The sequence below is a fragment of the Knufia obscura genome (assembly GCF_036327395.1).
Source record: "Knufia obscura strain CCFEE 5817 isolate CBS 148926 chromosome Unknown scaffold_1, whole genome shotgun sequence".
Classification (NCBI taxonomy): Eukaryota; Fungi; Ascomycota; class Eurotiomycetes; order Chaetothyriales; family Trichomeriaceae; genus Knufia; species Knufia obscura.
The window spans coordinates 458,718-480,831 of NW_027042687.1; the positions used below are offsets into that span (position 1 = coordinate 458,718).

The 22,114-nt window shown below is 50.5% G+C and overlaps 7 protein-coding genes across 7 annotated transcripts; 3 read left to right on the top strand and 4 right to left on the bottom strand.

Annotated features, from left to right (window-relative positions):
• Window positions 1-130: 130 nt before the first annotated feature.
• On the top strand, window positions 131-2,578 carry DPB2 (DNA-directed DNA polymerase epsilon, subunit B; the record flags this gene model as incomplete). Its single annotated transcript, XM_064868628.1, has 1 exon — window positions 131-2,578. The coding sequence occupies one exon, from the start codon at window positions 131-133 to the stop codon at window positions 2,576-2,578; it is 2,448 nt and encodes an 815-aa protein (XP_064734125.1).
• A 2,135-nt stretch (window positions 2,579-4,713) lies between these two features.
• Window positions 4,714-5,424, bottom strand: PMZ80_000175 (uncharacterized protein; the record flags this gene model as incomplete). The annotated part of the gene is made up of 1 exon (XM_064868629.1): window positions 4,714-5,424. The coding sequence occupies one exon, from the start codon at window positions 5,422-5,424 to the stop codon at window positions 4,714-4,716; it is 711 nt and encodes a 236-aa protein (XP_064734126.1).
• A 539-nt stretch (window positions 5,425-5,963) lies between these two features.
• On the bottom strand, window positions 5,964-8,257 carry PMZ80_000176 (uncharacterized protein; the record flags this gene model as incomplete). The annotated part of the gene is made up of 3 exons (XM_064868630.1): window positions 5,964-7,290; window positions 7,338-7,691; window positions 7,734-8,257. The coding sequence occupies 3 exons, from the start codon at window positions 8,255-8,257 to the stop codon at window positions 5,964-5,966; spliced, it is 2,205 nt and encodes a 734-aa protein (XP_064734127.1).
• A 1,170-nt stretch (window positions 8,258-9,427) lies between these two features.
• On the bottom strand, window positions 9,428-13,124 carry PMZ80_000177 (uncharacterized protein; the record flags this gene model as incomplete). Its single annotated transcript, XM_064868631.1, has 2 exons — window positions 9,428-9,666; window positions 9,719-13,124. The coding sequence occupies 2 exons, from the start codon at window positions 13,122-13,124 to the stop codon at window positions 9,428-9,430; spliced, it is 3,645 nt and encodes a 1,214-aa protein (XP_064734128.1).
• A 1,690-nt stretch (window positions 13,125-14,814) lies between these two features.
• On the bottom strand, window positions 14,815-16,026 carry OGG1 (8-oxoguanine glycosylase ogg1; the record flags this gene model as incomplete). Its single annotated transcript, XM_064868632.1, has 1 exon — window positions 14,815-16,026. The coding sequence occupies one exon, from the start codon at window positions 16,024-16,026 to the stop codon at window positions 14,815-14,817; it is 1,212 nt and encodes a 403-aa protein (XP_064734129.1).
• Window positions 16,027-17,478: 1,452 nt separating this feature from the next.
• Window positions 17,479-19,724, top strand: PMZ80_000179 (uncharacterized protein; the record flags this gene model as incomplete). The annotated part of the gene is made up of 2 exons (XM_064868633.1): window positions 17,479-17,779; window positions 17,830-19,724. The coding sequence occupies 2 exons, from the start codon at window positions 17,479-17,481 to the stop codon at window positions 19,722-19,724; spliced, it is 2,196 nt and encodes a 731-aa protein (XP_064734130.1).
• A 1,226-nt stretch (window positions 19,725-20,950) lies between these two features.
• On the top strand, window positions 20,951-21,217 carry PMZ80_000180 (uncharacterized protein; the record flags this gene model as incomplete). Its single annotated transcript, XM_064868634.1, has 1 exon — window positions 20,951-21,217. The coding sequence occupies one exon, from the start codon at window positions 20,951-20,953 to the stop codon at window positions 21,215-21,217; it is 267 nt and encodes an 88-aa protein (XP_064734131.1).
• Window positions 21,218-22,114: the final 897 nt, after the last annotated feature.

Sequence of the window (22,114 nt, forward strand, 5' to 3'; positions counted from 1 at the left end):
CGTCATTTCGCAAATTGATTTGGACGCGTCAAAACGCGTCTCGCGAGGACCCCACCCTACCATATCTGAGGACTCGAAAGAGATGCCGTTGATGGAGGACGAGAAGAGGATCACATGAGCCTATACAAACATGGAAGAGCCGATATCGACGCCGTTGCCAGCTCACATCTTTAGAGCTGGACCGCTCCCCGCGAAAGACGTTCCATTCTCATCACCAGGATTCGCAACACCAGCGCATCCCATCAGACCTCGCGAAACCCGACCAATACCTGCCATTGAGAAACCGGCCTTTGCGCCTCAGCTAAAGCCCAACAATGCTCAGACCGTGTTGCCTATCATATTACCGCCGCAAACACTACGGCCTGTGGCATTCAGAACATTGACCAAGAAGCACAACCTGACCATAACTTCGTCGGGACTGGGTGCTCTTGCAAATTTCGTTGGCAAGTTCTGTGGAGAGAGATGGCGACAGGAGGGTCTTGCAGAAAGAGTGCTCGACGAAATCGCTAAGCAGTGGAAGAGAGACAATGGTGGGCTCATTCTGGACGATGGTCATGACAAGAAGCTCAAGAATATCCTCAAATCTCTCGAGCCATGCATGTCCGGTGGGAAGCTGGACGTTACTCGACTTAGTAGGTCGAATAATACAGTCGGCTCCCTTTCGAGGTCAGACAGCCTGTTGAACCGGCCAGACGTCTCAAGAGACGACAGCCAGGCTAGTCTGGGCATCTCAGGGTTGGACGTGCAAGATGAAGAGATGGAAGAGGACGACACAACACACGAAGACGCTCGAGCATATCTGAAAGTCGTATCTGCCTTCAACCAACCACGCCTGGCATATTCAGTCAGCAAGAAGACATTGGAGCTGAATACTTCAACTGCTACACTTATGCCCCCTATACACCACAAAATAGCTGCCTTTCGCAATAGATACCATTTGGTACACCAGCGACTATTACGAAATGAATCTTTCCAAAACACAACCTTCTCAAAAACCACCGGCGTATCTACACTGTCCCGCTCAGCAAGCACCATGGCCAGCACGACCGGGGCATACAAAATCACCCCCATATCAAATCTGTTGGGTCGATCAGGCTCCTCACATCTGCTGCTGGGTCTGCTAGTGCATTCAGCTGCTGGTGATCTCTCTGTAACAGATCTGACCGGCAGTACAGTGCTCGACATCAGCACAGCCCGACCTATACCTGACGAAGACGCCTGGTTCTGCCCGGGCATGATAGTGCTGGTGGAAGGAACTTACGACGATGACGGCTCCAACAACTCAAATCTGGGCTCAGCTGGTGGTGTCGGAGGTCAGATCAGAGGTCGTTTTGTCGTCGACACAATAGCTGGTCCTCCAGCTGAGAGACGCGAAGTCACACTAGGCACTGGTCATAATCACAAAATAGACGCTATACATACCGTCGCAGGTGCCGGCTATGGCTGGTTCGACTTTCTCGGAACAGGTAGTGAGAAGGCACTGGGTCAACAGATGAGACGTGTGCAACGCCGGGTCTTAGGTCACAAGGACAACAATCCAGAGAATGAGGACTCACGAAGAACCAAAGTAATAATGATAGGAGAATGCACACTCGACAATCCACGAACTCTCGAAGCCATCAAAGCAATCCTCAACAGTCAACTCGCATCAGACGAACCTTCCGACCGACCACTCACAGTAGTCCTACTAGGCAACTTCGTCTCAGCAGCCAGCATGGTCGGCTCAGCAAAAGGAGGTGACAGCATCCACTACAAAGAAGCCTTCGACAACCTAGCCTCCGTCCTCTCGGAATTCCCCTCTCTCCTCTCCACAACAACCTTCGTCTTCGTCCCAGGCGACAATGACCCCTGGGCAAGCTCCTTCTCAGCCGGTGCAGCAACACTCCTCCCCCGTCAAGGCATCCCCGAACTCTTCACATCGCGCATCCGCCGCGCAATAAATAATGCGAACACCGAAGCAAACCTAAAGAAAGACATCGACACCCCAGGCGAGGCAATCTTCACCAGCAACCCAGCCCGTCTATCTCTCTTCGGCCCAGTAGAAGAAATCGTCCTATTCCGAGACGACATCACATCGCGCATCCGCCGAAATGCAATTCTCTTCCCGAAACAGGAACAAGACGAAGAGATGGCTGACGAAAACGATATCACCCAGATCCACCCAGACACTGAAATGCCAGATCCAGACATCGAAGCAGTAGCATCACATGTCCCATCTGCGGCCAATACGACCGCAAACAGCAACGCCATAGACAAACCAACCTTCATCGGCCGCCGCGTCACAAAACTCCTCCTCGACCAGTCACATCTTGCGCCCTTCCCGAATAGCATCCGTCCCACACTGTGGGATTTCAGCCACAGTCTAAGTCTGTATCCATTGCCGACGGCACTGTGCGTGTGTGATGCCGAGGCACCGGCGTTTTGCGTCACGTATGAGGGGTGTCATGTGTTTAATCCGGGGAGGGTCGTTGAGGGTGGGAGTGGGGCTGGGGCGACGAGGAGGGGTGGGGGGTTGGCGAGGTGGGTTGAGTATGATGTTGGACGGAGACGGGGGGAGGTTCGGGAGGTGAGGTTTTAGTGGAGTGGGAGCGTGGTGTGGGTTATCGGGGGAATGTTTTGTGAATATGAGAAATGACATATTATGCATATGGAGAGCTTCTTGTTTAGCAAGCTGGGAGGCCGCCATGCCAGTGACTTTCTGTCTGTCACTACACCTACCCAGAGAGGACAGAGCTAACACGACGTGAAGTCACTCAGGTAGCGATTGCAGAAGCCTATATTTCACTACGGCCGAACGCGATACTGACACTTTGACGTCGTTGTCTAACTGGCCACCATGTTCATAAGTCTAACTACCTGAAAGTTTTACTACCATTTCATAACTTCAAGCACCTGAATATCCGAGATCTACAACCAACTCCAAACACCAAGGCAACCACTATTTATCCATCTCGACACCCGTGTAGACCTCATCGGCAAGCCTCACAACACCCAATGCCACCCTCCCTCCCCACCCTCCCCCTCGAACTCCGCCTCCAAATCCTGACGCACTACTTCCGCTGCCTCTCCCTCCTCATCTTCCAACCACGCCAGACCCCTAACACTAACCCAACCGACCCGTGTCGATTGACCTCTCGAATCCTGACCCTACAACCCTACTTTTAGCCCCCAAAATCAAAACCAAACGCAAAGCGCAAACTGCACATCCCCCTCCTCCTGACCTCCCATCAACTCCAAGACGAAGCAGAAAACATCTACCTCTCCACAACGCAACGCACTTCACATTCTGTACCTGCGTAAAACACCCCGATCTCCTCCTCGGGCGGAATATGTACCTCCGCATCGCGCACATCGCAATGCCAATCTCCAAGGCCTTGACGCGCCCGCAGCTCCATTATCCGGGGTGGACGCGCTTGATGAGAAAGGGAAGCCATCCATTCGGACGTCTACGGTGGTTGGGCATCACGACGAAATATGGGTATGGGTCTAGGTCTTTGAAGCCTGAGGATAGAGCGGCGCTTGAGGAATTTGCGTTTGGGGAGGATGTGGAGCGAGGAAGGGGGCTGAGGATTGTGTTTGTTGATGGGAGGGGGAGGGTTGTTAGGAGTTGGTGTGGAGGAGGTGGGTAAGCGTGGGCAGAAGGAACTGTAGAGTGGGCAGGGCGACGTTGGGAACGATGAGTGGCGGTGATATTCATCTACAGTCACAGTGATTTATGTTGTTCTTGTTGGGTGCGGTGGTGGTGTGTACTTTATGTACAGGAACACAATACAATGGTATTGTACTGGGATGGAAACGTGATGTCATGGTAGGGAATGAATGTATTCAACCTTATCAACTCTTGAGTAGTCAAATCTCGAGTCAACTCTGACTCTTGAGTTGTGAGTTGAGAGTCGAGATTCTTCAGCAAGATTTCAACTCGTGAGTTGGCCTTGGCGTGTTATTGAAGTATTATAAGGTACGATTTACTTCACCGCTGGCAGGCGCTGGCTCACCTTCCACTCATTCTGGTAAGCGTAGTAAGTCAGAAGTATGCCAAGGCTGACTCAAGAGTTGACTCTAAATCAAGAGTTGAAGCAAAACCAACTCATGAGTTGACTCTGACTCGTTGACACTATCGAATGCATTGCAGACGTATGAGAACATAATACCCCCATTTCGTGATTCGGAATACACAGATAGAGCAGCGCGAAGAATACCATTGTCACGATTTCAAATTGTGCTCACATCCAGTCAGCTAGCTCCACGGGCTCCCTCTTAGCCTCGTTAACGTGCATACCTCATCGTACTTCATCATACCAACTCAACTCATCCCTTACACCTCGCCAACACAAAAACAGCCTCCCCTTCAACCCCATAATCCTCCCGAAATGTCTCCTCAATGACCTTCATCGCTGCCTCGTCCTCGTTCAGATAAATTCCTCTCGCCTTCCGATGAAGTCCTTTCCCCTCGTAACAGACTCCCCTCTCCTGGGAGACAACATGGAACACACGGTGACAATCCCTCTCTCTATCTCTAACACAAATCTCGAACTTGCGATCTACCCATCGACCCAAATCCATTGGGAACATTCCACCGCCGACCCGTCCATTCCATTTGATGCTGAATCGTAGGTTGTGAACGTGAGATATACTCATCCCTACCAGGTCGCGTATCTCATTCGCTTCCCGTGAGAGGATGGTGGCGGCGTCGTTGATGTCTAGGCTGCGGAGTCACTGGTGTGCGTTGTTGTCCTGTGGGTGTGCATCGAACAACCGCAACCGATCAAGCGCTTTGTTGATTGGTAGCGAGATGTTTCGGATCTGGAGGTATCGGTGTCGACCGATGAGGGTGGAGGGGGATCGGACGAAGGAGCAGAGGTTGAAGGGTGTCGAGCTGAGAAAGATCGGGGTTGCTTCGGCGTTGTTTTTAAGGTTGGTTAGGAGGAGCGGGAGGTGAGGTTGTGGGTAGTTGAGCGGCAGGCTTGGGGTTGTGTTATAGTTGTGGTTGTGGTTGTGTTGACTCAGGATGTATGCGCCGGAGTTGAATGTGTACGAGATATACTGCATGGAGGCGTATAGGTTTGGACCGCGGGTGACTGAGTGATACGGGTATAGGTCTGGGTTGTATCGATATGGGGTATTTTGGTTCGAGCTGTAGCGGTTTGTTGCGGTGTCGGTCGATGGCCGGCTTGGTTGGACGATCTTGAGGGTGGGGAGGGTTGAGAAGAAGTAGGTGTAGATCGCGAGTCTGAGCTCGAGAGGCAGTGTGAGAAGATTAGGTGGCATTTTCGAATCTTGATGGTATTTGTCGGTAACCGCTTCGTGGTTTGTATGCAGGTTTCCTGGAAGTCTCGACTTGTATTGAGGAGGTACTGGTTGATGAGCATGAAATTGTGAGAGGGAATTCTGATACCAAGAGTTATTGACATGGTGGCCGGTCATCTTAGTCAAGTAAGCAACAGCCTGAAGTGATATTGCAATTGTATTGCCGATTCGTTCCTCGGCAATGATTGTATGAGTGACGATAGTGTTTGTTGCATTTTTTTGCAAACGGTGTGTAGTGAGGAGTAAAGGTCTTGCCGGGGTGGCAGTCGAGTGGCATCGAAGGTGAAACTGAGTGGGATTTCCTAGAATGCCTCGGTGTTCCGATTGTACGCATCTTGCAAGTGTCTCTGTCCTTCTGTCACGCATGCAGCGGTACAAGAGATGGAAAGGCCTGAGCTGCGTATTCACTCGTTCGCCAGCATCGAAGACCTCGCATATCGTTAGTGGCAGGCTCTTCCTACTGCTGCAATGACCGATCAAACCCAGAAAGCAGTCCAAAAGTCAGCATGGTTTCCAGCAGACTGACATCTGCGAAGGTGCTGGTGATGCGTTGCCACCGGCATGGAATACTGTCTCTGTGCCGCACGACTTGCAGAGTGCCGGCGATGTTCATAACATGAACTGAACTATGGCCGAAGCCCTCGGAGGCGGAGAATTCATCGTGACTTTCTCGAGTCGCCCGCGTACTGCTTTCCCTCCTGTATCGGCTCAACGTCACCACTTGTGAAACAACAATGACTAACACCATCTTTCTCGGACCCTGGAATAACACCCCATTGTACCGGGCTCAACGCCGCGTCAACATCCCGATCAGGTCTATGACAAGCAGCTGAAATAGCAGCACTGCAGCTTCCGGCAAGCGGCATTGATGGGTCATACTTGAATCTGCCGATAATGAAGGATCCAAGGATAAGGAGACCTCCGAAAACAAGCACGCATACCATAGCCAAGGGGGAGAACCCACAAGAAGCTATCTGCACGGCGTTGTTGAGTTCTCCTGTTTCGCTATAATTTGCTACGACGACTAGGAATATCGACCGAGAGATGAGCCAGTGTAAGACGCCGGATACCACCATGAGCGGGACGGCGATCTTGTAAGGTAATTGTAAGAAATGTGTACTCCTTTGCTGCCCTTTTGGTGTGGAGACTCTGAGATATTTACGCTCTTTAGCGATCTTCGACCATTCAAGAGCGACGAACATGCTTGTAAGGAGGCCGTTGAGGTTTAGGTAGAGAAGTGATAAGATAGCTTGCGGTAAGTTGGCAATGAATATGGCTGCAATAATCTGCTTAGATGCGTTTTCAATCTTGTCGATATCCCACCCGCTTATGATCGCTGAGGCATGCACAGTGCCGAAGCCCAGCGCCATCGGTGATGTGCCCTTGTCGCTGATAGCAGAAATTGCAGCCCCGAGGAACCCGAGGACCGTGATCAGCGCCAAGATGATCAGACCTATAGTCATGGTCCATCTTCTTCCACTGGCTGCCTTGCTCCATCTCAAGGTCTTTAGCGTCGCTTTTCTTGAATTCGCTCCATGCTCGTATCTCCACGGAGGTTTGTCCTGTTCGACAATATCGCGTTGCAATCCCCAGTTCTCGCTTTCGGCTTTATCGGCGTCGACGCGGCTGAGTAGGCAGAGATTGTTTGTGGTGTTGTCTGGTGACTCTAGGAAGCTCTCAAGGGCGTCGCCTATCGTGATGAGAGGTTTGTCAGTAAGCCTGAATGCGACTATGAGCATCAAAAGTACCTTGACAGTGTTGCATATAACAACAGTTGCTCCAATGGGAATGTTACCATTGAAACTGCACTGCTGTTCAATGCGCTCCGCAAGACAATAGTCAACGACATATCCCCACGGCTGCCAACTATCGACGATACCTTCGATACGATCGAAGTAAGAGTCACATGGGGCGTTCTCAAAAGAATTTGGACTCGAAGGGACATCGATCTTTGTACCTATGTTAGGGTCGCTTGTACAGATCCTGTCGAATATCAGCATTGCCCAAGACTGCCTCCAGGCAGTACCTACCAATCGAAAGGTGTGTAAGTCTGTGAAGGGGGATCAATGTGGGAGCCGAACTGATATGAATCACCACGTAAGACAGAGGAATTGGTCCCAGTAGTGCTGTTCTTTGAAACTATAATTAGATTTCTGTAGTCTTGTAAGAAGACCTGACCATATGTCTTGAGGCATGCGAGGGTGTCCAGACGCTCAAACTTGACTGTGTCGTTGCTGACAACATCTTGTTGCATCTTCTCAGACGAGACCATAGTAGGCTCAACAAGAGGATGGGAAGCATTAGCGCCCGAGAGAAATTCAGGAGAAACCACATAGATGCCATAGTCGTTGGCAGCCAAAGATGAATAGAAAGCAGAATTGTACCTGAGAATGTCAGCTTTGCCAGTTGAATTCGTACAAACATACATAAGGTGCAAAGGTATAGAGGAAAGGCCAAGTAGCCACCACATGAGGACCTTACACGATGCAATGCTGGACAGATTCCGGAAACTGGGGACACCAATATCCAGGAACCGACCTCGGGAGTGAGCTTTATCAATCTCGCCTCTGTTTGGAGCACACAAGCACTGCATACAATAGTTGGAACCTGCCAATAGAAGAGTGCTCAGCGCATTGATTGCGAGATGGACCCATGTATCCATCTGTGCAACAGTATCGCAACTTCCATTGAACACTTCAACCAGATTGGATTTGGAATCTGGGTGCCGCGCCAGCCATATAACAGCGACGACATTGATGATCAACGAGCAGAATGCAAGGCCAGCTGCTGAATATGCCCCTGCACGCCAGCCAGAAAACCATTGGGCATGAGTTGATGGCACAACGAATGCCTCTTCGTTCGAGTTGCTTCGCAGGTGGTAATCAGAGCTATACTCCTGTGGTTTTGGGAAGTCGCCCTTGCTGTCTGTCTTGCTGTAGTCAGACGTCATCTCGAAAGTGTCGTGGCGAGCGCTTGGGTCTTCGCTGTTGGCGCGATGGTATGTCCGCCGAGGATGTAAAAGTTCCATCACGCCCAGCTAGATCGTCCGAGTTGGCGTGAGGTTCGTTGGCGCTGGTAGCTATTCATGAGCTCGGTGTGGCAGTCGATACCAGAAGAACGAGATGCAGAAACAAGACCATAGCGAAGACATCAACGACGCGAACATGTTGTGTAAGATCAGGCCGGCAAGCTGCCAGTACGACCATTTGTGACAGAAGCGACTGGTGTGGCTGCATATTAGCATGGTGTTGTCGTTTCATGAGCAAGTAAAACGCGCTGTGAGCATCGCTGTTTAATTTTACTTTCCCTGCAAGAAAGCCTTGTCCGGCCTGTTGTGCCTATCGCTTCGGAAGTTCAGGGGCAGCAAGTGGCGCAAAATGACCAATCGTTCTCGTAAGACCATACCTAGATTGGTAGCTACGTATTGAAGATCGCGTAACAGTACGTGTTCCGCACTTGCTTGCAGGACCAGAAACGCACGAAAATATACAGGAGGTGGACGGTGCTGTGCTGCTTCGAGGTCAGAGGCCGCATCGCAAGGTTGATACATCACTGAATGCTAGATTCACGGAGAAGGTAAAGTGTCGGAAGCACATTTAAGGATCCCATCAAGCTGATATATCTTCATGGTAGCCTATCCACAAGCTTGCTAGCTATCTACGCAAGCATAATCAATTGAGCTCGCAAGATTTCACCATTCGAAAGCATCCAGGCTTCCTTACATCTCGAACTCCGCTTACATCGCCTGAAGCTCCGCTATCTGCCTATGAGACATCACTAAATATTACATTAGCACAGGCTTGCATCGCCTGCCTCGCGCCAGATACGGCGTGCTAATCAATTCCTGACTGAGAGAAAAAGGGTATCACGAATATGTATCCATCGAGAAAGCCTGCCTTCGCGGAGAATGAAGTCGAAATCGAAATATATCCCGCTAGCTAACTGAGCCAGCAAATGCGCCATTCACCGTGACATCGATCGGTAGATGTGATCGCATGTCGAACTTTGAACAAGAAATGAGAGAGGAAAGTCTATGACGTTTGGTAAAGGGAATATCTGTGGTCGTCAAGTCGTAACGTCGTGGTCGTGATCTCGTAGTTCAGAGACTTGTTGGGGGTCGTCATACAGCAGGTGCACCAGGCGTTCTTTGACCCATTGAGGCGAAGAGTCTTTCAGGTGGAACTCGATTTATGTTCATGTTCTTGTCCTGGTAGGGGACGCTGGGCAGCGTGCTGTATCCGGCCCGTTTCCTTTGTATTCTGTTGAGGATCATGCCAGCGAGTATGATGAGGAATATCGTGCCGAGCGCAGCGCAGAAGGCAACAAGTATGGCGATGCCATTTGAGTGTCTGTAGGGATCTGGGAAGAACGTTAGTCAATGAGGAGAGCAAGATTATCGAGCGTAACTTACTGCTTGCTACTGCAGGGTTGTCGTTCGACGAGAATAGAGCGCTGATACTGCCTGGTTCGCCAGCCGAGTTCACGCTGAGGATGAATGGCTGCATAGTCGTGCCATTGAACAATGCAGCAGATGCGCGTCCGAAGCCAGCCAAATTCAGTTGACCCATGACCAGAAGATCCTTGTCGTTGTCAAGATAACGCGAAGACCCATGGCCATTGCCATTAGTGAGCGGCATCAGTTGTAGCCCAAGGATATTGGACCCGGCATCGAGGAGACCCGTCACCGGTGATTGGGCTCCGTTTCCATCGACCCTAACAACGTATGCAGAATTGTTCGATTCTGCCGTTCCCGCCACCCAGAATACATTGTCATCTTTCGTCTTTGCGAATGCTGTCACAGGACCTGGCAGTGCTGCACTGTTGAAGACTGTCCAGGATTGGGCTTCCGTATCGTACTCGGCGAGGCTCGTTTGGGTGTCGCTAATGGTGAGATTCCCAGCTGCTAGGAGTCGAGTGCTTTGGAGGAAGTGTAAAGCCGTAATTGTGCCCGAGAGCCCTCCACCCGGTGTGCTCCAGAAATTCGAGCTCGTGTCATACATGCAGATCGAGACACATGTCAGGCCTTGAGCCGTGCTTTCGAATGAGCCACCAACATAAACATTTGACGTACGAGGCTGACTAGCAAAGCTGTTGACTATAACATCTTCACCCTCGAGTGCCGCTGGCTGTGGAGATCGATATGTTCGTTCAGCGAGGTCATAGAGCACAAGACCTTGAACTTGGGTATTGTTAATTTGCCCTGTCACACGGCCGCCTGCAAAGAGAACATCGCCCTGCTTAGAAAGTGCGACGAAGGTCGAATTGTCATCCATGCCAGATGGTAGCCCGGAGACCTCGTTATTGCTTCCATCAAGGAACAGTAGGTTTTGGACACTGCTAGTGTTCGTCCGTGCAGTAAAATGTCCACCAAGGATGGTCACGTTGCGGCCATTGTCAGTATCATATGCACCAGTGACGACACCGGTAATGCTTTGCTGAGAAAGTAATGCCCGCTTGCTCGAGGAACTAGAGCTCGTGGCTGAGCTGGAATCAAGCTCGATTGGCAGTTGTTGGATGGCGACGGCACCATCTGAAGTACCTAAACCAGCGATACCACTCATAGCCTGACCAAGTGAGATCAAAGTGCCGGCTCCCAGCCAGGTGCCGTTAGGCAATGTGGTGTAACTGCACAGCATGCCAGCCAGAAGCTGGCGTTCCGAGCCAAGATTCTGAAGCCAATTGCTTCGTGACGGGACCCAAACCGCCAGGCCGTCGGCTGGCTGCTCAGAACTGCCTCCGGTGGCTCTGATGTTCGAAAATGTACCGCTAAAAGCAATAACATCCTCCGGTTCACCAGCAGTAATATTAAGCTTGAAAGGAACAATATCTGAAACAGCACCATCAACGCCTGCACCTAACGCAACCCAAGAGTGGTCCGCGTAATTGTAAGCCGCAACGTTTTCCAAGCCACTTGGACCATCCTCATTGGTGCCTGTGAAATTGCCTCCAACATACAGAAAGTCGGTGGAAGCATGGATATCTGAGACTGCAGCATTCAACCCGCCGTTCGGTAACGATTGTGCTTCGTTATCGGCAAAAGACATGATGTTCTCGAAGGTATCATCTGTGAACCCGCCAGCGGCATAGATCGTATTGTTGTGCGTTGCAAGACTAAGAACTTGAGCGTTTCGCTTCAGCATAGTTCCGGCATTATTGATTGCAGATTTGGAGAAATCGGTGTCGACGACGGCAGCATTAGGATCAAAATCGAACAGGCCATTCAGACCTCCTGTTGATGGATTGCCACTAAGGCGGATTCGAGAAGCCACGATAGTTTGTTCTGTCATTTGCTTCGAGGGCAAGACAGTGACAGCTGGACGGAAGCTGCCGGATGCAGCATCAACAGGCCCCTGGTATATTTGGTCGTATTTATCGTAGTCGTTTCTTTGGGAAATCAGCGTGCTGAAAGGGTTGCTACCATCGGAAGTAAGCGTGCCGGTAACATTTACGAGTCCTCTGGAGCCACATGAGCTATCTTGAATGCAGCCTGGCGTGTAAACTACGATGGTGTAGTTTCCTCTGTCGCTGATATCGGGCTCGAAAACGATGTTTGTGGTGTTGAGTGTCGCAGAACTAACCTTCGCGGTCAGATAGTCGGCGACACTGCTCCTAGAAGGAGTCTCTGCCCAATCACCAGTTGCAGTCGCCCTCGACATGGTGTTTGATGCTGTTAGGCAGGACGGTGGATTGACGGCTTCAATGGCATAGACGAACGTATCATTCTGATATAGCTCAATGCCTCTCAATGCAGCACCTTGGCCATACCAAGCGGAAACGTCCAGGCGGAGACTATTCATGCCAACTCTATTAACAAAATAGAAGTCTTGGTAAGGCAAAGAGGAGTTTTGAGCTAGCGGGCAAATGGCATCGCAATGAGCTTGTTCACCAGTCGCGGGATCGGTGTAGGTGAAGTTCATGATACCAGTATTAGGCAGTGCTGTGAACCTCCAGTTCTTAACGCCTCTACCGTCCAGATTGTTGTAAAGCCTCAACCTTGAGGGTTCGAAGCCATAGCGCATGCTCGCGGTCCATGAGCCAGCAGTATTATCTTCTAGCTGCCAGGCAGTGGTGGTGGAGTCATTACTGGGACAAACGATATCCATGCCATTAGTAATGTTAGCGACTGAAGTGACCCGAGCAGAATCGAGATTGATGAGCTCGCCGCCCTCGTCGTCCGAAGCTCTTGTCATATTTTTCAAGCCAGTAAAAGATCCGCCGAAGATGATGTGGCCAGCGGGGCCTTTGGTGATGGAGGTGACTGGGGCGTCGAATCCAGCGAAAGGCAAATTTGCCCATGAACCGGATGCAGTCCAAGCAATGGCATTACTCGACCCTGCTGCATCAAAGGTGCCTCCTAGGTAAGCAGTGTCGGTTTCGTTGTCGCAATATACAGCATTCACGGTGCCTTGAATGCCTGGATGAGGAGAAATCTCGCCTGTCTGACCATCGATGAAGGCAACACTTTGTGCACCGATGCCGCCAACGCTCGTAAAGTTCCCGGCTATGATCACTCCTAGCAGTGTACCGTTCTTCAGGGAGAAAGCGCAAATGTCTTCTATCCTCGCATCTGTTTCAGCTAAAGCGCTGTACATGCCATCAGGCAGTTGTTGAAGTATTGAATGAGTCCCATTTCCTTGGATTCCTTCCGTCTGACCTTCGTAGGAATATATCGAGATAGCATCGAAATCACCGCCCAGTGCGACTTGGCCTAGTCCGTTGAGGTCGAGATTCGGTGAAGGTACCTGTGTATATGCGTGGGTTTTGCTGGCCAGAGACAGACCTAACAGCCATTTTGCAGGCCATGGCCCCAGACGCATCCTCCTACCTCACCTCGAGGTGAGAGTCCAAAGCTCTATCACGATTCCAGAGTGATGGTATTCGGCTTGTTTCTATCGTGGTGGAATGCAATTGGTTGTTGAAAAGGTATTACAACGCGTATATTGTACGTCGCTATGAAGATCTCATATCGGTAGTAGGTATTAATTGTAGTAATTCGTGTTATAGGCGACGGGGTTTAGCGAGTGACAGTCGTGATTATTGGACGTGTGTACACTTGTGATATTCACTCGAAGTGTACAGAATGTTTGGCGTCGGAAGCAGAAAGGACGAATGTTCGTGGCCGGTGCGCAGTCTAACGGCCCAGCCAGCCTGAGCGAAGAGGAGATTTGGAGCTCGACACACAGGACGACCAGAGGACCCCAGTAGTTGTCACAGTGAGCGTAAGACCCAAGCGAGCTTTCTTAGTGGCCAGAAATCGAGCCTGTCGCACGTCAATGGATGCACAGAAGGTTTTTAGAATAACGATCTTGGGTTAGTGGTTGCGGGTCTTGCTGTAGAGCGTGGCTGGGATCACCATGCCGGCGCGATGTTTATCTGGCACTACCAGCCAAATTCCAAGCCCAATCTCTCTGGCTGCTCTGCAAATCTACGAATCATGACCGTCTTCTACATGCATTCTAGCAGACCTCTACCTTTCTACAAACCTTCTACAAAATTTGTTAAGCTGAGTTCGTGAATGCTATCGAGCTGTCACCAGGGGGACTGCGGATTCCGAACTATGCTGAGAGCTTGTTTCTTGATACCTTCGGCACATCAAGAAATGTGTGTTCTCTCTACGTGTGAAACCAGCTTGAGGTCTCTACGGTAAGCGGCCGAACAAACGCAAAGGTACCTGCATGTCCCTAGTAAATTGTGAAACACCATCGTCTTGTTTCTCGACTCTTTTCACATGTCCGTCGAACGTCCTCCAGCTAGAGTACAACCTACACCTCGAGCAAAGAGCCCGAAATTCTCGAGCCTTGTCGGCGTGTCAGGCAACCACTGCATCTTCTGACAGGTAGAGGTCCTTTGATGCCCAAAATGTCTTCGAGATGTGAAGCATGAGGGCAACGGACGAGGACGAAACTGCCATGTTTTCGCGTCGACGTTTCACAAAGCCAATTAACAGGTGATTACATCTTTATCCTTCGTCAGAGAAGGACAAAGATATCGCACATTACCAGCATAACCCTGCCATTTTGATACTTCTCCGGTGAGATCTTCTGTTAATCCAGGAAGACGGCCTGCCCTCCGTAGGGCTGTGGCATCGTAACTGATGCAGGGTGCGTGTCACGCAGCCTGCGTCAATTCCACATCGACGGTGAACTCACATCAGCTGCTATGTAGTTGGCATAGTGAGCTACAGTCAAAACATAGGTTGGGCGTTGGACTCTGATGCGAGGGGATTGCCAAGAGAGTAAGTAACAAAGGTATGTGTATCTGGAAGATGATGAAGGCTTCGGATACTGTTTAATGCTGACATGCGACAGATGTCGCATCAAGGTGTCTACCGAGTACATGACTCGTTGCTCTTTGACGGATCTTGGTGTCAACCTATATCTGCGTGATTGTGTAGCCTTGAAATCCTTTGCGCGTGTAGGCAGTATACACGGACATGACCATGAGCTTACTTCTTCAGTTGGATAGTACGGCAATATGGGCCGATTAAGTTGGCTTCAAAGCAATGCCTCAGCCGCGCCTCCGACGTTTGACGCGCTCACTACTCGTAACAGCTGTTTCATCGAGTTCCAAGACTCTCTTCACCTCTTCATGCACCGACTCCTCCTTGATGGCCGTTTCCGATATGGTCTCTATTGTCTCGACCTTCGCGCTCTTTGTGTCCAGATCTTCACTTTTGATCACGACCTTGGCTTCCAGTCGCTGAGCAAAGACTTTGAGATCGGCCGTAAAGAGAACACTGTGTGCCCAGCCAGCCTCCTTCCCCCAAATCTTACGGAAATGGTTCGCGACAGCGTCATACGTAGCTTTCGTCAAGCTAGCATGCTTGCCTTTGCCAAACTTGTAATCTCTTTGCGCTATCTGCCAGACATGAGTATCAATAGGCACAGCTTCTCCCCAGCCCAACCCCATGAGAGAGACACAATCTGCCACTTTGGGACCGACTCCCTGCAGTTCGAGTAGTTTCTCATGCGCAAGGCGGTAACCATCTCTGCCTTCTGGCTTCATCTCTCCAGCTGGACCTGCACTCCCACCGTATGCAGGGCTCTCAGGATTGCGCAAGGAGTCCAACCATCCATCATCTCTTTCATTCGCGACCATCTGCGCCGTACGCGCGATGTACTTGGCACGATATCCGAAGCCTAGCTCACGCAGATGCGCCTCGACCCCTTTTCCACACAGCGCAGTCGGTGGTGGGAAATCATGGTATGCGCGTCCGTCCCAGGCCGCAATGAATCTGCCGTAGTGCGTACATAGCTTATCGACCATCTGCGATATCCTGATGATATTGTTGTTGCTACTGCAGATGAACCCGATCAAGGCCTCCCATGCGTCCTGCCGTAGGATCCGAACACCCGTGAACTTGGGCGCCTTCTTTTGAAAGTTTTTGTCATTCTGAGACCACTGTTTGTAGAGCTGCTCCAAATTCGGTCCCAGATTGAGGTAGTGCTGCAGCAGCTCCTTGCTATCATCGTGTTCCTCTGGCGCAAGCGAAGCAGGAGGTGTGGGAGGAGAGGTATCGGGCGCGGGCCATATCGAGCGGTATCGAAGGTGGGTATCGTCCTGATCCAACTGGAGAATGCGCCCTCGCAGTACACACGTCCAGCTATGATCCTCAAGCTGCTTCCATCGGAAGGATTGACCACATCTCAAGGTCGTCGCTAGGCATAATTCTGTCAGGGTCACAGGGAGCTTTGCCCAGTCTGTTATGCGAATCGACATCTCCGAGGCCCCGGCTATGGAACACTCCCCTCCACGATATTCAGTTGTGAAATAACTGCTCACGTGCTCATCAAAAGCAGAGCCAGCAGAATTCCATGTTCCTTTGCTTGCACGGTGTGGCGCAGGCTTTGGTGAAGATATTTTTAGTTCTCGGTTAGCTCACAATAGCCACAAGTAGCGTATACCAAGACGTCGCTTTGTATCTTTATGTCTTTTTGTTTGCTAGTAGAGTACGGTCACGGCAGGCATGACAACAATTGAGCGGAAGGAAGATGATGCTGACTCCCCGAACTGTCTTCCAAATACCATCACATCGTGATTGATCGTTGGGACTCGCTCTGGATGAAATCTTTGGGTGCGGGTTGAAGTGGAGAATGCGTCCGAATACAGTGCAGTGAAACAGAATCCTCCTTGACGGATTCGAGTCCACTGCGCCTCCACGGAACACCCAACACCTGCTGGGGGTAGTTCTTTAGGGTTTCCATGATAGCAGTCGACAGCACGTCTTCCTCTACGGATGATCTATCGTGTACAATAACACAATACTTGGAATCTGAATACTTGATATGGCGTCGGTGCACATGAGCAGCAGGAATGAAGGATCCTCGGTTCATCAGAAAGTTTGGGGAGTTTCAGCATGGTTAGAGCCTTCGGGCTTTCAACGGTCCGTACCAGAACAGCAAAATCCTCAATCTTGCATTTTGCCGTTCCTACATCGCCATCAGTGTGCTGTAATTAATTAAATGCTCGCAATGCTTTCTCTTGCCAGTGGCTCTGCTACCGCAACAAGCTGAGTAATGATAATAATACCTCGTAAGCATACCGAAATTCTGCGCCAAGAAGTATTTAGCGCGACGACGACGACGCAATTGCAGCTCGCCCAGGGGCAACACTGCCACCATACACCACATGCTAACCTAGCTTGTCTCCAGAGGTCACCCCTGAACAATGTTTATTCGTTGGGGAACGATGGAAGCCTTGTCAAAGGCTTGACAAAGGGCTCCAGCTGAAGACTCGCGGCAAAAGCCTTATGGTTGGTGGTGCTCTCGTGTCCAGAAGCGGCCATTCTCTTCATGCATGCAGATCTCGCTACTACTATCCTGCAACGCAACGCTCCGATATCTTGCGTTCTCACATCCAGCTGAACATCCTTTGCATTTTTGGTTGCGTTTCATTGCTCTCACTCTCATTTCTTCGCAGTCTCTCGCTTTACGTCCATTTGACCTTCGACTACTCTCGTTTATCGCTCAGCAATATCATATCCACTGATCAGCAGACAAGCGATCACACGACCTTCACCTTCCTCCCGAAGAACCATCTGATAACAACGATCTACGTTTGACCGACGTACTTTGAACAGACTGGACACATCCTTCTGAAGACCAGCTTGACACTAGGGCAGAGCACAACTTCAATCCACGATTGGCCGCTCGTCGGTCTCGGCCACAGAAAATGAAGACAGCAGCTGCTGTATTGGCGTCTCTGGCGCTGTTGAGAGGGGCATTTGGAGCGGACGTGATCAGCACAAATGGCTTCTCGAGTTGTGGTAGTGCAGATTCGAGTATTACGGTCCAGAATCTCGATATCTCATTCGACAAGAACACAAACAAGATCACATTCAACGTGGTAGCAACAAGCAAGGTTGAACAAGATGTGACGGCGTCGCTGGTGGTGGAAGCTTACGGAATGAACGTCTACAACCAGACTTTCGACCCCTGCTCTGAAGAGACCAAGGTCGAGCAGATGTGTCCAGGTGAGTATCCTGTTGTAGTTAGTCGTCTGTAAATGCTAACGTCCTTGCAGTCCCCGCGCAACAGTTCTCGGCTATAGGCGAATTCGAGGTTCCTAGCGAATATGCCTCTCAGATCCCTTCAATTGCTTACAGTATACCCGATCTCGATGGCATGGCGAAGATGGTCATACAAGGGAAGGATGGCGCTGAGGCTGCCTGTATAGAGTCCTCGGTTACCAACGGAAAGTCAGTCGAGCTGCCAGCAGTACAAGGTGTTGCTGCTGCTATTGCGGCGGGTGCCTTGGTTTTGTCTGGCGCCAGCGCAGCCATGGCGGGAAGCAAGCCCGGGATGTCTCACTCGTCTCCTGGTTTCATGGAAGTCATGTGGTGGTTCCAGGGCTTGGCGATGGACGGCATGTACACTGTCAACTATCCTGGCATTTACCGAAGCTTTACCAAGAATTTTGCTTTCTCGACAGGCTTGGTTTCGTGGGGTACCATGCAGACGACCATCGACAACTTCCGGCAATCCACAGGTGGAAACATCACCGACAACAACTACAACTACCTCAAGAATACAACCTTGCGGTTCGAGGACGGGTCGACCGCCGCTCCAGAAGGCTCGTTCAGGCGCCTTGCTATTCGCTCACTCGACTATCTACTGCCAAGGCAGATCGACGGGATCACAACTTCTGTCAATGGCACTGGAAACAGCACCGCAAATACCTCAGAAGAATCGAAATTGGTGTCCGGTATCCAAGCATATACCGAAAAGCTGACAGTGCCCGACGCCAATGCTTTCATGACAATTCTCCTAGTCTTCGCGATCGTCCTCGCGGTTGTCGTTGTCGGTATTCTGCTCTTCAAAGTCATCCTTGAAGCATGGGCACTGTTCGGCAGTTTCCCCAAATCTCTCACCACTTTCCGCAAGGAATACTGGCGCGTTTTGGCGCAAACAATCACAACACTTATTCTCTTGCTATATGGTGTCTGGGTACTTTACTGCATATTCCAGTTTCGGAACGGCGATTCATGGGCTGCCAAAGCTCTGGCAGGTGTTACGCTCAGCTTGTTCACGGCACTACTGGCTTTCTATACCTGGAAGATTTGGCATGTCGCCCACCAAATGAAGAAGATGTCGGGAGACACGAGTGCTCTATACGAGAACAAGGAAACGTGGAAGAAGTACAAGCTCTTCTACGAGAACTACAAGAAACAATACTGGTGGCTCTTCATGCCTTTCATCGTCTACATGTTTGCCAAAGGCTGCGTACTGGCAGGTGGAGATGGGCACGGCATGGTTCAGTCTATTGGCCAGCTTGTGATTGAGGGTTTGATGTTGATACTCCTACTCTGGAACCGGCCCTACGATCGCAAATCCGGCAACTGGATCAACATTCTTGTTCAAGTCGTGCGTGTGCTCTCGGTGGTCTGCATTTTAGTCTTCGTTGAGGAATTCGGCGTCGCAAAGACAACACAGACCATTACCGGCGTTGTTCTCATCGTCGTGCAATCGACCTTGACTGGTGTCCTGGCCATATTGATTGCTGTCAACGCGATCATCAACTGCTGCAAGGAGAATCCGCACAGGAAGAGGCGCAAGGCTGCCGAGAAGGCCAGCCGAGGAGATCTCGAAGGCGATGGTTTCCTTATGGAGATGCGAAACAAGAACGGCATTCAAGGCCACACAAAGGATTTGTCTGGCAGCACGATCGGCTACGATGACATGCGAGCTCAAGCTCAAGCAAATCGCTCCAGCCGTTATGGTATGACACGAAGCGAAAGTCAAGACCCTCTGGTGAACCAAAGCCAGGTCAGTATGACTAAGAAGGGCGGCTATCACAGCGTGAGCCAAGATGTCGCCGATCTCACTCCTCAACAAAGCTACAGCGATTTGAATAGGGAGCCTCGGCTGCCGAACCTCGGTTTCGGACATCAAGGTGGTCAGCCAGGCAGGCACTATTAGGTCAGTAGCTGCTGGGTGGCTCTCCTGATTATGAAAATTTGGCTTCTGCATGGCAATATCAGTCTACGTCGAAGCGGTGTTTGGTTATTTGTGGTTATCTCAGGCCTACAGGAAAGGGCCCTGATGGATTTAGCAAGCCGGTTCGTGTCGATATGGTTGGACATAGGCCCCGGTCGAAAACGCCTGTAGAAATGGCCGAGTCCTCGGGTTTGAAAATAGATTAATTTACTGTACAGAAGAGTACTTCAAATGAAAAATGGTACAGCTCCTGATATAATGTGCTTTCTACTCTGCATGTCAAATAATTGATACGGCGCTTTTGGAGAGTGGAAGATACGACAAGCCGTCGAAGCAGCAATTTATTCGGCAAAGGTCGTGCTCGTCGCTCGAAGGGTACATCATGAGATTCAATAAAATTCGTGGATTTGACTGACATACTCCACATCTCGTGGTTGTCCATCGCCCATCTTCTGGTATTGCAATACTTTGTGTCTGGTGTCCTTCCTGCCGTGCCCGTTATCTGGTCATAGTGATTGCCCCATTCCACCCTGTCGCCGCCGGAGGTCATCGTGACCACAGTTGATTCCACCTGTTTTACACGTTGTAAATCCCCACAAACACCTCTCTCCTTGATGCTAAGGAACACACGGCAACGGTAAGCTACAAGGTAACCAATGTAATTTGCTGATAACATCTCCAGTGGCTCGCTACAAATCTCGCACCGTATGTGCACGTCGGACAGGCTCGTTAGGACTTATTATTCTGTTACGTTAGGGGCTCCTTACGCTGAAGCATGTACTAAGTTCGACCCCGGTCTACTCGGTCACTGGTGTACTCGGTCACGTTTTACACCTTAAATCGAGATTTACAGGGGTCCTTATCTCAATAATTTAGGCGCTACCTCTATATAGTAAATACTTATATACATAGCCTTACCATTTTTACCATATATACTAAGATCTAAAGTCTTTATACTGATTATTAATAAAGTTATTAAAGAATAAAAACGCTGTCTTCGTGTCACGAATAGCACGTGACATAGGATAGGTACATAGATGCGTTGCGTGTGCGATTCTTCCGCTTCTTACAAGCGTTGAATCGCTGTCGCCCCTATAGGTAAATAGAGTATTTAGCCACTGATAGTGATAGAGTCGTCCCCAGATCCTGACATTTTCAACGCTTCCCCCTTATCGCCGCCGCCGAACGACTATACGAGCCCCGAAACGATGTCGATGCGCAGTCGACGCGCCCCCGAGGAGACAGAGAAAGAGGTGGCCGCGAAGCACGCACAGCTGCAGGCAGCTATAACAAAGAAAAGGATACGGGACGAGATAGAAGAGATGGAAGCAGAGCTTACGGGTCGTAGGCGAGCGCCTGGTGCGTCGCCTACGCCTAGTCGGAGTAGTGGTAGCGATATACCAGTGAGGGCGAGGGCGCTAGCACCCCCCGTCTTTACCGATAAGACGCTAGGCGAGCTTCGAAGGTATACTTAGGGTTGCAGTATCTATTTTAACGCTGTAGGCGAGTATAAAGAGAGTCGGCGAGTAATAATAACAGCGTTGTACCTCCGGGACGACGCGCTATCGTAGTAGATACGACTCGCCGGCGAGAAGCCTACGAACTAAAGAGATTACGAGAGAGTGCTACGGGATATAATTCAGGATCCTACTAGCCGAATAGGCGACGCGTTACTGGTAGTAAAGAAAGCGGAGCAGCGACAGGGCGAGGGCGTCCGCGAGCTAGCTAACCGGTTAGAGGAGTTAGAAGAGGATATTCCTAACTCTATAACGGTTAAGCAGCAGCGGGCGTAGACGCTAGTTAACGCTCTACGTCCTAAGCTACGCGTAGCCGTCCTCCGCGAGGAGCGTGCAATTAAGACGCGCGTACAGGTCGTTACAGCAGCGCAACGGCTTAAATTGCTTCATCAGGGTAAGCTAGAGGCGGAGGGTAAGGTAGGCACAGAGAGTGCGAGGCCTACTCGTACCGAAGGCGTACCTAATAAGCGAGAGTGCTTTGCCTATAGTAAACGAGGGTATATAGCGAAGCACTACTCAGCGAAGAAGAGCGAGAAGACCTAACCTTAAGGTTACAGCGAAGTATACAAGGAAAGGAGGGCTATCGCGAGGTTGCTACTATACGCATACGCGTGGCCGACGAGGCGAGTTCTCTGTAAAGCTAGTAAAAAGGGCTATGCGTTAGCTAAGTAACCGGGGATAATTAAGCTCTATTCGCGGGATTCGAGATTGCTGAAAGCATATAGCCGTAGAGGGCTAAGGTTACTAAACGCATGCGAGTCGAAGGTGAGTCGTAAGACAGGACGCAGGTCTACTGTTAATCGATTACCAAGATAGTAAGGTGATAACTAGCTGCGTTATATCTATCAGAACAAA